Source organism: Carassius carassius, chromosome 21 (genome assembly GCF_963082965.1).
Source record: "Carassius carassius chromosome 21, fCarCar2.1, whole genome shotgun sequence".
Classification (NCBI taxonomy): domain Eukaryota; kingdom Metazoa; phylum Chordata; class Actinopteri; order Cypriniformes; family Cyprinidae; genus Carassius; species Carassius carassius.
The window spans coordinates 26,356,038-26,371,236 of record NC_081775.1 but is presented as its reverse complement, the minus strand read 5'-3'; the positions used below and the strand labels follow the sequence as shown (position 1 = coordinate 26,371,236).

General features: G+C 34.8%; 1 protein-coding gene across 7 annotated transcripts in view; it reads left to right on the top strand.

The window, feature by feature from the left end:
- The window catches only part of LOC132098016 (tight junction protein ZO-2-like), a 90,496-nt gene extending 76,657 nt beyond the window's left edge, over positions 1 to 13,839 (top strand). For 6 of the 7 annotated variants that reach the window (XM_059504100.1, XM_059504102.1, XM_059504103.1 and 3 more), the window contains exons 12-23: positions 86 to 194; positions 2,931 to 3,150; positions 3,372 to 3,553; positions 5,371 to 5,466; positions 6,206 to 6,285; positions 6,384 to 6,594; positions 7,027 to 7,127; positions 8,056 to 8,277; positions 9,641 to 9,757; positions 11,249 to 11,593; positions 12,134 to 12,219; positions 12,708 to 13,839. In XM_059504100.1, coding sequence (XP_059360083.1) covers positions 86 to 194; positions 2,931 to 3,150; positions 3,372 to 3,553; positions 5,371 to 5,466; positions 6,206 to 6,285; positions 6,384 to 6,594; positions 7,027 to 7,127; positions 8,056 to 8,277; positions 9,641 to 9,757; positions 11,249 to 11,593; positions 12,134 to 12,219; positions 12,708 to 12,879 — 1,941 coding nt within the window. In that variant the 3' untranslated portion in view covers positions 12,880 to 13,839. Of the gene's footprint in view, positions 1 to 85; positions 195 to 2,930; positions 3,151 to 3,371; positions 3,554 to 5,370; positions 5,467 to 6,205; positions 6,286 to 6,383; positions 6,595 to 7,026; positions 7,128 to 8,055; positions 8,278 to 9,640; positions 9,758 to 9,913; positions 9,990 to 11,248; positions 11,594 to 12,133; positions 12,220 to 12,707 lie in introns of those variants that run through there. The other variant, XR_009422821.1, reaches the window with a different exon arrangement.
- Positions 13,840 to 15,199: the final 1,360 nt, after the last annotated feature.

The window sequence follows — 15,199 nt, the reverse complement described above, 5'->3', positions numbered from 1 at the left end:
AGGAGAGAAAATGCTTTGAATTTGATTTGCATTTGCCACATTTCCTTTTCAACTGTATTTGTTTGTTATCTCTCTCTCCCTAAAGGTGAATAATGTTGACTTTCGGGGAATTGTGCGAGAGGAGGCCGTACTGTTCCTGCTGGAGATCCCTCGGGGTGAGGTCGTGACCATTTTGGCACAGAATAAAACTGAGGGTGAGGGCAAGAGAACACGAACCACACTCACCCCCCACACATTAAACACACAAAAACACTGAATTATTTATTTATTTGTTTGTTTATTTATACTATTTGTTATTTACAACACCTTTGGTTTTCATTATAATTACGTTTTATTTATTTGTTTATTTATTTATTATCCTTGTATTACTCATCTATTTATTTATTGTTTACAATACCTTTTGTTTTTATTATATTGCATAATCATTTATCTATTTTTTAATCTGTGTATTTTTACAACACCTGTTGTTTTTATTATAATGACATTTTTTTTTTTTCTATCAATTGTTTTTTATCGATTTATTTGTTTACAACATATTTTTTTAATTATAAATACATATTAATTTATTATGTATCTGTTCATTTTTATCTATTTAATTTGTATTTGTTTCCAATATATTGTTTTGTATTTTGTTATTTATTTTATCTATTTATTTACAACACCTTTCGTTTTCATTATAATTGCATATTTTATTTATTGTATTATATATCCATTTATTACTTTTTATCTATATATTGTTTATTTGTTTACAACCCCATTTGTTTTTATTATATTACATAATAATGTTTTTATATAATTATTTATTTGTTTTTTTTAATTTGTGTATCTTTTTATTATAATTACATATTACTTTTATTTATTGATTTTTATCTATTTATTTACTGTTCATTTGTTTACAACACATTTTAATTATAATAACTAACTTATTTACTATGTATGTATTTGTTCATTTTTTTCTATTTAATTTTTATTTGTTTACAATATATTGCTTTGTATTATTTATTATTTATTTATTTGTATCTCTTTTTTTATCTGTGTGTTTTTACAACACCTTTTGTTTTTGTTTATAATTACATAATGTTTTCATCTATTTATTTCTTATTTTTTTTTATTTAGGCACCTTTTTTATTATTATTAATAATAATAATAATAATAATAATAATAATAATGATAATAATAAAATAATAACACTAATAATAATAATAATAATAATAATAATAATGAATTTAGTACAATCTACATTGATAATTTTAAACAAGTTATCATATCCCACTATGATTTCTCACACAGTATAAATGAGTCTCAAAATATATATCTGGGTCCTATTTGTACAGGCCTACGTTATAGCATCCGGTGGGAGAGCTAGCGACCAATACTACATCAGTGTATGTGTGAATGGGCCCGGAAGCACTGTGTCTTGGCTCTTCCCCTCCCCCTATACACACAGAGCCTGTCGAGAGGTCTCGGCTTCTTGCTCATCACTACAAAACCAGTCGTAGCCAGTTTTGGCTGTTCCAGGGACTGCCGTGTCAAGTGTGGTCATGTGGTCATGTGCTCACATGCGCAAACATGCTAAAATCCAGATTTTCATGTTTTTGAGCTTTGCTTTCTCTTGCCTGTTATGTGCGGAACTAAATGCCTCACATGAAAACCCCATGCTGATGTTAATTGGTTAAATCCTGATAAGTCGAAGTCTATTGGATTTGGAGTCCAGAAACCAAAAAAAGTTCCTAACCCCAGCACAAGACGGCGGGACGTCAGCACTGACATGACTCTCGCTGTTCTATCCCTCTTTTCTGCTGTCATGCCATCCCTCTATCACTCTCTCTCTCCCTGTCTTCATCTCTATTTCTCGGTGTGGGTATCTCGTGGGAAAGCGAGGTCTGGCGCTGTCAGGGGTTGAAGCTCATTTGGTCTGAGCCGAGACAGATGTGGTGTCAGAGCTTTAATCACGAGGGTGATGGCACCGCTGCAGGAAATCTGACCAATGAAACCTTTATCCTTGACACTGTGAATCTTAAGTCAAATAGGACGGAAGTTGTCTATTCATTGAAAGTTTTAGAACTTCGCAAATGATAAAATGACAGCAACCATGGAAAACGTGCATCATATTATTGAATTAGAGTTATGAATAAAATTTTTGTCTCCTATTTAAAATTGACATCTAAAATAAATAATAAATAAAATAATACAACTATTTAAAAGTGGAAATGGAAAATCACTTGCAGCAATTAATCAATATTATATATAAATATTTGTACAAATATATTTATTATGTTTGTTTTATTTGGTTTTTATAAATTTATTCATTTTTTTCTTTTTTTAAGAATCTTTTGAAGATTTGACAGAATTTTTTATTATAATGTATTTTTATTGTAATTATATGTAGTATTTTATTTATTGGTATATTTATATGTTATTTTATGACCATTTATTGATTGTTTATTTTTATCTATTTTTGCATTTACATAAACTTTTGAGTTTTATTATATTTAATATATTTATTTGTATATACGTTTTATTCTTGTCTACTTATTTTTTTATTTCATCTGTTTATTTGTATTATATTTGTTTTTTTAATTATTATTACTTTACAGTCCCTTTAGATTATTTAATTGTAATTATGCATTTTATTTATTTGTATTTTATATTTATTTTATGATTTTATTTACCTGTTATTTTATTATTGTATTTTTTTATTCTTATTTTTTAAAGCATTATTTAATTTTTTTTTTACTTTTATAATAGCATAATTAATTTTAGTCTAGTTTCACATCTCAGTCTCAGCCTTCTGAGATGCATATTGCACACAAATTTGAAATGTATTTTTAGTTGACCACATTGACAAAACACTGGCATTGCTTTCATCATGCTCTCCCATTTAAGCCTGAGACATGTTTGGGAGCTTATGTTTCTGTTTTGTGTCCTAGTTTATGAAGACATCTTGGTGTCCGGTCGAGGGGACTCATTTTTCATCCGAACTCATTTCGAGTATGAGAAGGAGCTGCCTCACTGTCTCGCCTTCTCCCGGGGAGAGATCTTCAAGGTGGTGGACACCTTATACGACGGCAAGCTGGGAAACTGGCTGGCCATCCGCATGGGCAAAGACAACAAGCTGCTGGAGAAGGGCATCATTCCCAGTAAGAGCAGGTGAGAACAGAGAGGGGGCGGACAATTTTTGCATGAGATCAAAGATAAATAGTATTTAAGCCTTTAATTCAGAAACAGCGCAAACATCAAATAGAATATGAATTTGTGTTTATATTGGAGAGCAAGCAGACTCTGCGTCTATGTACCACTGCTCTATAATGATCTATCGCTTTCTTTGCATAACCCTGCTGCTGCATGACCCCTGCTCCTGTGCTGATCAGAGCCGAGCAGATGGCAAACGTCCAGAACACACATAAGGGCTCAGGAAGTGACAGGGCCGACTTCTGGAGGCTACGTGGTCAGAGGGCGGCCAAGAAGAAAGATGTGCGGAAGAGCCGAGAGGAAAGTTCTGCGGCTGTCTCCACCCGCTTCCCTGCCTATGAGAGGGTGGTGCTAAGAGAAGGTGGGTGCTACAAAACTAAATCGAAAGTATGACAAAAACTACAGAGTTTACTTTAAAGGTTATTCAACAGTTACGTGTGGTTTTCTCATTATAGGCAGCATGAATCAAGATTATGAACAGTTACGAAGCCCAAAAAAGATACTGTGAATTAACCAAATGGTGTTAAACATTAGTCATTTATTATTACATTTTAGGGGGGTTGAGTTTAACATATCACACATTTGTTCATTTAAATACACACACATGATGTATTTTTCTATATTAAATCAGATCAGATGTTTGTAATAATTAAGTTTTTTTTTATGATTTTGAAAGTCTTTTATGCTAACAATAGCATTTGTTTGATTAAAAAATGAATACTGTGAAACAGTATTACTGTTTAAAGTAGCTATTTTATTTGAATATATTTTATAATGTATAGTTTATAATTATGGCAAAGCTGAATTTTCAGCATCATTACTCCACTCTTCAGTGTCACATGATGCTTCAGAAATCATTTTAATATGATGATTTAGAGCTTAATTATTATCGGCACACAGTTATTAGTCATGGTTCTAATTATTATCATTGTTGAAAACCGTTTTTGCTGCTTAATATTTTTAGTGGAAATCGTTACATGTTTTTCAGGATTCTCTGATGAACGAAAAATTCTGAAGAACAACATTTATTTGAAAAAAAAAAAAACTTTTGTAATATAATAAATGTCTCCTATGATCCATTTAAATTAAGTGTCCTTGCTAAAATAAAGTTTGTAAAGCTTACTGCAAACTTTTGAAAGGTTATGTACCACAATTTAAATATTATAGCTAAAACAGCTTTCAATGATGATAATAATAAGAAAATAATTTGATAATAAAATAACAAGATAATTATTTTGACATTAAAAAGTCTTTATTATTCCAAACATTTGACTGGTAGTGTATGTGTGTGTGTGTGTGTGTGTGTGTGTGTGTGTGTGTGTGTGTGTGTGTGTGTGTGTGTGTGTGTGTGTGTGTGTGTGTGTGTCTGTGTGCGCGCACTGGTTTGGGTGGTTCATGGAGACATACATTTGTATATTGACATGGGTATGACAGAGGTATTACAATATGAAGGTGTTTATAAGGACACTACATGTGTCCCCGTAATTCAAAAGCCTTAAAAAACCATGCAAAATTATGTTGGTTTTTTTTTTTAATCTCAAAGTGCACAAATTGTTCTGTAAAGGGTAGGTTTATGTCTAGGATTGGTGTAGCGCGGTATAAAATGCACCACCAATAAACCACCAATACCAACATGTGTTTGTGTGTAATCAGAAAGCACCCTGAAAAAGAATCTATAAGGTTTATACATCCCAAACAACTGATGCAATAGATGGCAAACAATTAAATTTACTTATCATGGTATCTGTATCATTTACACAATAAATGGTTTTAAAAACACGATGGCTGCTTGCACACAACGTTAGTCACATCTCTGAGCGGATCGGCCTAATACTGCTAATAAGAGTCTCTGCATACCCAAACAAAGAGCTGAGAAAGTTTTCATACGTTTGAAAAATGGGCTCATCATCACAGAGAGAGATTGCTCCCTACACACTGTTCAAGAATTTTTTTTTTTTTAAATCATGATGATTTATGTGACAAACACCACAGTCAAGAATTTGAAAAAGGCTGTTTTGAATCATCATTCAGGACTCCTCTGACTCTTCTTTAAACCCTTTTTACATAGCTAAAAGAGCATTTATTTCCGTTAATATAAACCATTTTGTAATTTAGTCAGGCTTAAACAGATTACCTCTGCTGTGAAATCCTGATTGTAAGCCTTGTCTTCTCTCACAGCGGGATTCCGAAGGCCGGTTGTGCTGTTTGGACCAATCGCTGATGCTGCCAGTGAAAAACTGGCCATGGAGCTTCCAGACGAGTTTGTAATTGCCAGTGAGTTGATGCTGCTGTCTCTGCCATATCACCAATAAAGGCCGAAGGGATGCTCACACTGGATTTAAAACGGTTTTAAACTCTGTAATTAATATAAGACATTATGATGTCATGCTATTCATTTTATAAAAATTAAAAAACAAATTTTACATGAATAAATAATTTAGAAGTATATAAATAATGTAACCATATATTAATTATAGTTTGCATATTTTAAACTCGTAGTCATGTGAATGAGAGTTTCAGACAGCCAAGTTAATGTTTTTGCAGTACAAAAAAGGTCTGCTAAATAAATACATTTAAATATAAAACATCAAGCAGAGATGGAGCACATTTTTTACATTTTAAAAATTATTTTATATAAAAGGTTTTTTATAAAATTATATTTATATGGAGGATTTTTTTTTTAGGGGGGTCAATCGTTATAAAGTGTTTCTATAATTTATAATATAAAAAATAGCTGATATTATATATAACAATATATATTCGAAATACAAAAAAAAATGATAATAATAATAATAATAAAAATTCAACCTGCTCAATACCTGCTTTTCCATGTTCAAAAATGAATGCATATAAATAGAGGCAAATGGATGATAAAGTCTATAGTGTAATAGCATCCAGAGCTTTAGCTAACATTGAAAAAAAATGTGTCTTTTGTATTGCATTGTACATGTTTAGTAAGTATTCTTATTATTGGTTTGATTATATTTACTGTTTTTGTTCAATGGCACATCAGAAACAGAACCCAAAGATGCGGGATCAGAGAAATCCTCCGGGTTGGTTCGTCTCAACACTATTAGACAGATCATCGAACAGGTAATTAATTATCAAAACGCATTGCATTCTTTTGTTTGACATAAATGTTTGTACATTTTGCCAGTATTAAACAGTGACCAATTCTGTTATTGATGCAGGACAAGCACGCTCTCTTGGACGTCACCCCTAAAGCAGTGGACACCCTAAACTACACGCAGTGGTACCCCATAGTCATCCTCTTCAGCCCGGACAGCAAACATGGGGTGAAGGCGATGAGACAGAGGATCATCCCCAGCTCTAACCGCAGTGCTCGCAAACTCTACGACCAAGCTCTGAAGCTCAGGAAAACCTGCTCACACCTGTTTACCGGTCAGTCCTGGGGGTCCAGACACCTCCTGAACAAATCAGTCATTATCTTCTCAACCCTATATTGTTCTGGATCATTAAAGTCTAAATTCACATTATTTGATTGTTTGCTCACTCTAATTAAAGATCCTAGCATTACAGAAGCATGTTTTGCTTGGGTGGATTAAAAAATAGATTATAAAATGATTCTGTTCATTGAAATGCTTATAAACTGAATTGTGGGGAAGTGCAGTAAAGGGAAGCTATCGTAAATGACACATATCAATATAAACTGACTTTGACACAGATTCCAATTCGAAAATCTCCGAGTGATTACAGCAGCTGATGGAAACCCTGTGAGATAAATAGGTCAAGTTGAACCTAGAGAACAGTTGACCCAAATCGAAATGTTTTGATTTCCTCTCTCTCTCTGTCCCTCCCCCATCGGTCTGATAGCTGTTATTGATCTGAACTCGGCTAATGATGCCTGGTACGGCAGTTTGAAGGAGACCATACGAGACCAGCAGACCCAAGCTGTGTGGGTCTCAGAGGGGAAGGTAAAAACAACGGACGATATAGTTCTCCACCACCTTCTATTCACTCTGTTAAAGTCAACATGAAACACCTGTTTACAAACCATTTTACTTCTGGCATCTAATGTTTTTCTGAACCAAACTAAAACTACGAATCTAAAATGAGAAGAAATGAAAGCTGGTCGCTGTATACCCCAATTGTATGTCACACTGGATAAAAGATAGAGATGCAGCATTGTTTTACATTTTCAAGATTTTTCTAGTACTAATTAAAGTATAATAATATTGCTATTATTTAAAAGGCCGTTTGTATAAAAAGTATAATACGGATATATTAAAATATATATTAAAATACAGCTTATAGTCATAATAATAAATACATGAATAATACACAAATATTATAATATTATGTATTTACATATTAACATTACATAATAATGTCAATATATGATAAAATAGAGCAGGTTTTTTGGAAATGGAAAAATCTAGAAATTATAGCTTAGAGTAGTAGTAGTAGTAGTGGTAAAAAAAAAACCTTTGTTTTCATCTTATATGAATAAGAAATCTTAAATGACAGTATAAAAAATTTCATCTAAAACATCAACGTGATGAATCATGTACAGTACGTTATCGGGAATGTGCATTAAAAATATATTTTGAGTTCATGTTGACTTTAATGCAACATTTTACAACATCTCTTTACTTTAAGACTCCTTCATTCACATTTTCCCACTTTATCTTTCCCAGTATTCCTGAATGTTTTCTTTACAGTTAAACCTACTAATGCATGCTTTCCTTTTCTACAAGTCATGATAGTCATTCCTCCTGGTTTTCTGTGCTTTTACTGTTCATCATTCTTCGGTGGTGCTCTACAGCTTTCGTTCTGTTTTGTTTTTGTTTTGTTTGTTTTCACTCCTCTCTGTACACAAGATCCATCATGTGTCTCTTTTAGCTGGAGGGGACGGAGGGGGATCTTGACGTTCATGACGATCGCATGTCATATCTCTCGGCCATGAGCGCTGACTATCTCAGCATGGACAGCCGGCTGACCAGCGACTACGACGACACGGCGGACGAGGCCGGGACTTACACAGATAACGAAGCGGACGAGCCGCTCGATCGCCAGCCGGTGTCGGCCATTAGCCGCTCCTCTGAGCCAGTCATGCCAGAGGAGGTTAGAGCATTTCTACAGGGTTATCAGATTCTACTTGATATATCAGATTCACACACATGCATGCATGCTAATTCCAAAACATTGGTTATGCCTGAAGACAGGCATGGATAATACATCTTTGACAGTGATGGGTGAACTGCTTGCACATGCATTGACATCTACACACTTAAACATGCTTGCAGCGATGGCATCGCTCACAGTTGCCTAGATCAGCACAACGTCAGCTCAAGGAAAGACAGCAGAGGTCGAGCCAGCAGGGAAATACATTTTCACACTGAGAACAAGACATTAGCACACGCTTGTCCTGCACGCATTACATGCTGTAAATGCAGGAAGTGCATGGTAATGAGTTTACATGGCAATGCTTTCCAAAAACAGATGAAAGTGCATCTGTAAATGCAAAAAGCAGCCACTTCTGCCCCCTTCTGTTAGATGTTGGATCTACAATATTCTTGATCACTAAAAATGTATCGAATAGAGTAACATAAATGATGGTTATTCTAGCAAATAACAGGGTTTCGATGGTTATGGAAAACCTGGAAATAACAGGGAATCAGTGTTGTGATCGATAAAATAAAATGTTTTTGTTAAATGAAATGTTATAAATGTAATAAAAAGCTATGTATATCAATATATAACATATATAAGATAAAGACTTGAAAAACCTAATAAAAAAATTTAATTGTTGCCTTGGCAACTATCTGAAAAAAAAAAGTTTTTTAAATTACTAAAAATAAAGCTAAATAGAAATATTTTTTCATTGTAATAAACATTTAATAAAAATGACAAAAGCACATAAAATTACTAAAATTACTATGAACTATGAAGAAATAAATAATTCAAATTAAACTAAATAGAAATAATAAAAATAATAATAATGACAAAAGCACATAATGACTAACTAACTAAAATTAAAATGAAAATTTTAAAATATAAAAAATGAAGGTTAATTCAAAATGAGCTTTAATAGTAATAAATATTATAATCAATACTAGAACAAAACATAGATACTAAAACAGTATATAAATAATCCTAAAAGTTTGTATACTATTAGGAAAATTGTGATTTTAAAAGGCCTGATAGATATAATTAATTGTTAAAAAAATTAATAAATAATTAATAATAAAAAACTGTTTAAAAAATCTAGTAATCATAAAGAGCTGAAAAGGTAAAGAAAATGAATTTGTCAAAACAAAAGTAGATGGATGGATGTTAAAGTTAAATCAGAAGCATACTATACTGTTGGCCCAAGACAAACACATTCCTGACTGCATGTTTTCTGTAGTGTGTGTATGCATAAAGGCATTCCCCTGCCTAGACATCTTTCCGTGTTTATCTCTTTCTTGCTTTCTTTCTCCCCCAGATCCTCAGGAAGTCCAGCCCAGAGATTCGAGGTCGCCTCCGGCGGATGGGCAGCAGAGAGATGCTGACAGAGGCTAGTCCCCCCTTAATGTCCACCTTCCTGCCTGACCCCGCAAAGGTGAGCTTGTGTCACACTCCCCAAAAGCATTGGTATTGGAATTGTATTATGTGACATGAATCCATTTTTAAGTTTACATATACTCTTTGTAGTAAAGACTGTAAACTGACTCTGACTAACACGACTCTTCTCCTGACTGCTTCCGCATTCATGCAGAAGAACGGCCTGATTTGGCGCAACCATTTTTCCAGCAGCTCAGAATCCTCTCGCAGCAGCTCAGTGACACATTTTGGTACGCTGTAGAGCCGTGTTCACTGTTGTGCCAAACTGGCTAAAGAACTAGTATAGTGTACTTCAAAGCCACTGCCAGTATCTAGATGATTTTGAACTAATTGTACCAGTCACATACAATGTGACCATGTAAAAAATTTATTTTTCTTTTTTTTTTATTTAAATGTCGTTAATTGGAGGTAGTTAAGCTTTTACTATAAGTTAAAATAGTTAATTGAACATTTATTTTGAGTTTTTTTTTTTCAAATCTAGTGTAAATTTATTCTATAGGCCTATTGTATATTTATTATATTATTATCAATTCATATATTTTCAAAATACATTAAAGCCCTGTTCACACCAAGAAGGATACCTATAAACATAACTATAAAAGGTAACGATATTAGTATTCACATCCGTTGTTTGATTATTCTAAGCGCATGCTTGTCTGCTGCTTTAAATTCTCGAGCTCGTTATAGCAGGATGGAATCTTGATTGGGTGTCAAAAATCATTCTGAAAACGATTCCAACGATATAGTTTCTTTGTGCCTTTATCGTTATAGTTGTGGTGTTGAGTGGACTCTGCTATACTTAAATATTGAGAACGATTTTTATAACTATAACTAAAAAATCTATTAATATATGTAGAAATTAATAGCATAGATAACCTAGATAAATACTATTAATAGTTTATTGTTAAATAAGGATATTCAGTATTATTTACATATGTGGTATTTATGAAAATTAATTAGCTTTTATTTTTAATTTAACTTGATTTTACTTTAAATTCTACTTGTGTGCTTTTGTTATCTTAGTTCTTTTGTTTGTTTGTTTTTAAACATTTTTAATGTTTAGTCATTTTAGTTAATTCAGTTTATTTATTCTTTTATTTTACTTGGTTGCCGTGGCAACATTTTAAAATTATTATTTTTAATTTTTTACATTTTGTTTTTTCAAGTAATATTTACCTTTTATTTCCAATTATTGGTTTTAGTTAACTATAAGTGTTTCCTTATTCCTATTGCATTAATGTCAAAATATTTGCACCTTAATTATTAAGTGTTTCTAGTAGTTTTTAGTATTTTGGCAGTTCATAGTGTTTGAGATTTAACTAGTAGGTAGTGTTGTGTTTGGAATCATGGAGCTCAGTGTGAAAAATGCAGTGGTGACGATATTATCCAGTTCTGGCCTTTACCTGTGGTTTAGGAAGATAATTGTAGTAGGAAAGCCTGTGATTCAATTTGTTAATGCTGTACTCCTTCATATTAATTCGTCTTTCAGGTAAAAATGCTGTCTCAAGTGGAGGCGTCGCGGGGGCAGTACGACGCCTCTCGAAACTACGACTCTCGTTCAAGCAGTCCCGCGAACAGCAAGCACCCACGCAGCCAGGACTCTCCTGCAAAAACCAAACCCCTGCCTCCCCCCAAAGCTCTCAAACCTACCTGCGTGTCCCTCAGCTCCAGAGGCCTCGTAAACAGCCCCCCGGTACGGGACAGCAAACCTCTGGACAGCCCTGACGATCCCTCTCAGAGGACTTTCCTGGGCAAAGTGAAGGCCTTTGAGCAGATGGATCACTTGGCCCGGACACAGAGAGTCCTGGAGATCCAAGAGGCCCAGAACGCCAGGGTGAGTGTTCACCAACTTTAGGCTTTGCATGAACAAGGACACAACAAAATGACAACCAGTATCTTGGTACCTATCTGAAATGCTAGTTCCAGAAACTTGACCTACATGTTTTCTAATTGGTCAGAAATACATTTTACCTACATTTACTGCAAAAGTTTCATTGAGCATTTGTTTTGTTTTTTTACCTTTTATCTTAAATATTTTTCTGTTGTCTGTAGATGCTTTGGAACAATATATTTATGTACTGCACAGTATACATACTGAAAATAAATGGAATGGAATTTAAATTTTAAATGTGAAAATTAATTCATTTTATTTGCAATTGGAATTTTGATCTACATGCTTCAATATGTAGGTGGACAACACAACACATTTAGTCAATATTTATACTATTTCTCTTCTTGAAAACAGACCAAAAATTCAAAGATAAATATTTTCTAATAAAAATGCCTCCTTCCAAATCTCATTTTCTAGTCCTAATCCTAACCCTTAATAGTTATGTTAGTAATTCTAATATATTTTTGATTTGTCTGTTTACAGTTTGAGATTGCACAGAAACATCCAGACATTTATGCCGTCCCCATTAAATCTCAGAAACTGGACCAGAGCAGGCCACAACCTATCGGGTAAGAGTCTGGAATTTGGCAAGTTGTTTGGCAAGACACAAAGCCCCTTAGCCCCTAAAACCCCCTTAGCTGTTATAAATTCACTGCAGATCATGGCTTCACGTTGCTTTTATAAAGCGGATATTCCATATACGTACTAAGTTTTCACAGAATAAAACAGAGCAAATAAAGAGTAATGGTCTAAATATAAACCGTATTCTTCCACCAAATAATGTAGTTCCTTCAGAAACATTTGTTGTTCCAACAACACTCGGAGGTAAACAAAGGTGTATGTTTGTAGAGAAATTTAAAGTGGTTTAGAACACGGCTCAACCAATCAAAATCAAAAACCAAAACTGTCTTTTTTATAATTAAACTCGTTTAACTTTGAGTAAAGCACATAATCACCTGAGGTTATCCACTGTCATATAGTTGTATGTTGCAAAAATTAGCAGGATAAATGCTCACACAATCTTTCCCTGATCTTGCTACGTTTTCTTTGAGTCCAGCTCCAGTGCGCGACCAGAGCCCCAGACGCCTCCTTGCAAGCTGCCATACTCAGAGAGCCGCCCGCTTGGCCTCGGCGAGGAGCACGGAGAGGAGTTTCGACATCAGCTGGCAGAGCAGACCAAGCGCGGCTATTACAACACCACACAAAAGTATCAGGACACTGAGCTGTAAAGTTCCTCTGCTTCGGCTCACCGCACAGCTTCACCATTCCACCGGGGCGCCGCCCTGCACCAAAACTGCTGCTGACTTGGAAGTCCCATTTGCTTTTAAGTTTCCCATGCATATATTTGTCTTTTTCACTTCAGAGAAGTTGAACTTTTTGTCCATGAGGATAGAATCTTATTGTTATATTTGCATTAGTTGTTTCCCTTCTTGTGATCCGAGAATCATGTTTTCTTGCCTATGCAATTTTTTTACGTTTCTGCAACACAACAGAAACGTCTCGTCACGAGTCTTTATCTTCGCTCCATGAAAACCTTAAACCTGTCATGTGCTACAGACCAGCTTTTTGTTACTTTCTTTTTATAAGCCTGATGAAGCAAAACTGTTTTGAAATGTCACTCTCTTCAAGGTTTATACTATCTTTGCATTCCTTCATTTCTGATCATGTGTGTATATGATGTGAGAATACACTGGATTTTGTTACAATGTTTTGAAGTGCCTTTTACTTTCCGAATAACGTTGGAGGTTTGTGGACTTGACAATCCAGCCCCCTGGACAATATTTTTGCTGCTTACAGCTCCAAGGAAAAACAGGGAAAAGTCAACACCAAAACCCTTAATACTGTCCGGCTGTATCCTCAGTGTAGAGACAGCAACGACTGACGAGTTTCCAAAGGGACGCTTCACCAGTCAGGTTGATGCTGATTGGTTCGAGTGACTGAAATTGCTGTGGTCACGGTTTGTCTTATTTCAACCCCACCGCATTACGTTTTTAACACGATTGTACGTTGGTCCACTTTACCTCCACATATTGGTTCAAAGTGCTTCTAAAACTCGTGGATTATATTTTGATGGCTTCCACTGTGTGTGAGGGTCACAAACCCAGAGAATATTCCCTGGACATTTACGTCCAGGTCTACTGTGGAATTTCACTCTACTACACCAAATAAAATAAACTTTATTGACTTTACTGATTTAGTCGTGTGCTTTTATTAATCCAACAGGTTTGAATCCATCATCCAGTTGGCTATAAACTGAAGGGTTATAATTTGGTTACCATTTTCTTAACCTAATGTCATTAAAAAGACAGCTGGGAACCAAACAACATTGGAGCACATTGGCTTTGTATGGACAATGGTCAAAATATATCATTTCACAGAAGGCATAAACATTTGAAACAACATGAGGGTTAAGTAACTATCCTTGTAAACAACCCAATAACAAAGCCCTGACAATCACAACTTTACTAGCATTAGCTTGACTGGTACATGCCACTTTTCATAAGTTTCTCAGAAAACTAATGACGACTTCGGTTAAAGGTTGTCTGAAAAATGAACACTATATGTAAAAATACGATTGTCTGAATACTCACCAACATTTCATGTAGCTTACTGTTGGTTTTTTGTTTCCATATTTGATTTTTCGTTTGGTATAAAGAGTTGATCATTTTTTGGCTGGAAAGCATAATGAGGCTTCTTATGTCTAATATAGGAAGATGGATTAACAACGTATTATTTATATAAATTGTATAGTTTCAGCCATAAAACCTGAAACTGCTAATCAAGGTCTTCAGGATAACGTTAAATTACTAGAAACTTCTAGGCAGGTTTGTTGGAGATCCATGTTCCTCCAGGAGCAGGGTTATGCAACTAAATAGCTAAAAACTAACGTTTGAATACATTTATACGCTCACATTAATGAATGAATAAACGAACGAATAAATGAATTGAGATCACACATGATGCACTGCGGCCAGTAGCGGTTTTAGGAACGGGCGAACCGGGCAGCCGCCCGGGGCGTCATTTTTTCGTGACACAATGGGGGCGGCAGCACGAGCAGATTAAAAAAAAAATCCTCTGCGTTGCGAAACGGTTTTTCATCATTTATATCATTTCACTGTGTGTGGAATTGGCAAATTGGCGCTCCCTGCAGCTGCCGGCGCCCCTGCTTGCTGAAAATGTACCATGCACAGAAGCTGTGTGTTGTGAGAGAAGTGTAAAAGGGGGCGGGGCGAGAGGCGCTGGCGACATTTCACCTCTGGGTCTCTCAAATTGAACGGACAGGGCGGGGGGGAATCCACACTATTAATATAATTAACAATAGGCTAAAATCAGTCACACACCTCGACTTTCTTCCAAATAACGCACATTTCATTCATAATGTTATAATACAGGCATATAGTTCCTGCAAATGAAACTAGGTAATACAAAACGATTATGCGGTCATCAAGGTGAATTGGTTTAGTCTTGACTTCTGGTCGTGAGTGACAGTTGGGGGGATGGGAAATCTGTTGATTGTCGAGTGCCAAATTAACAGAGATGGAGAAGAAA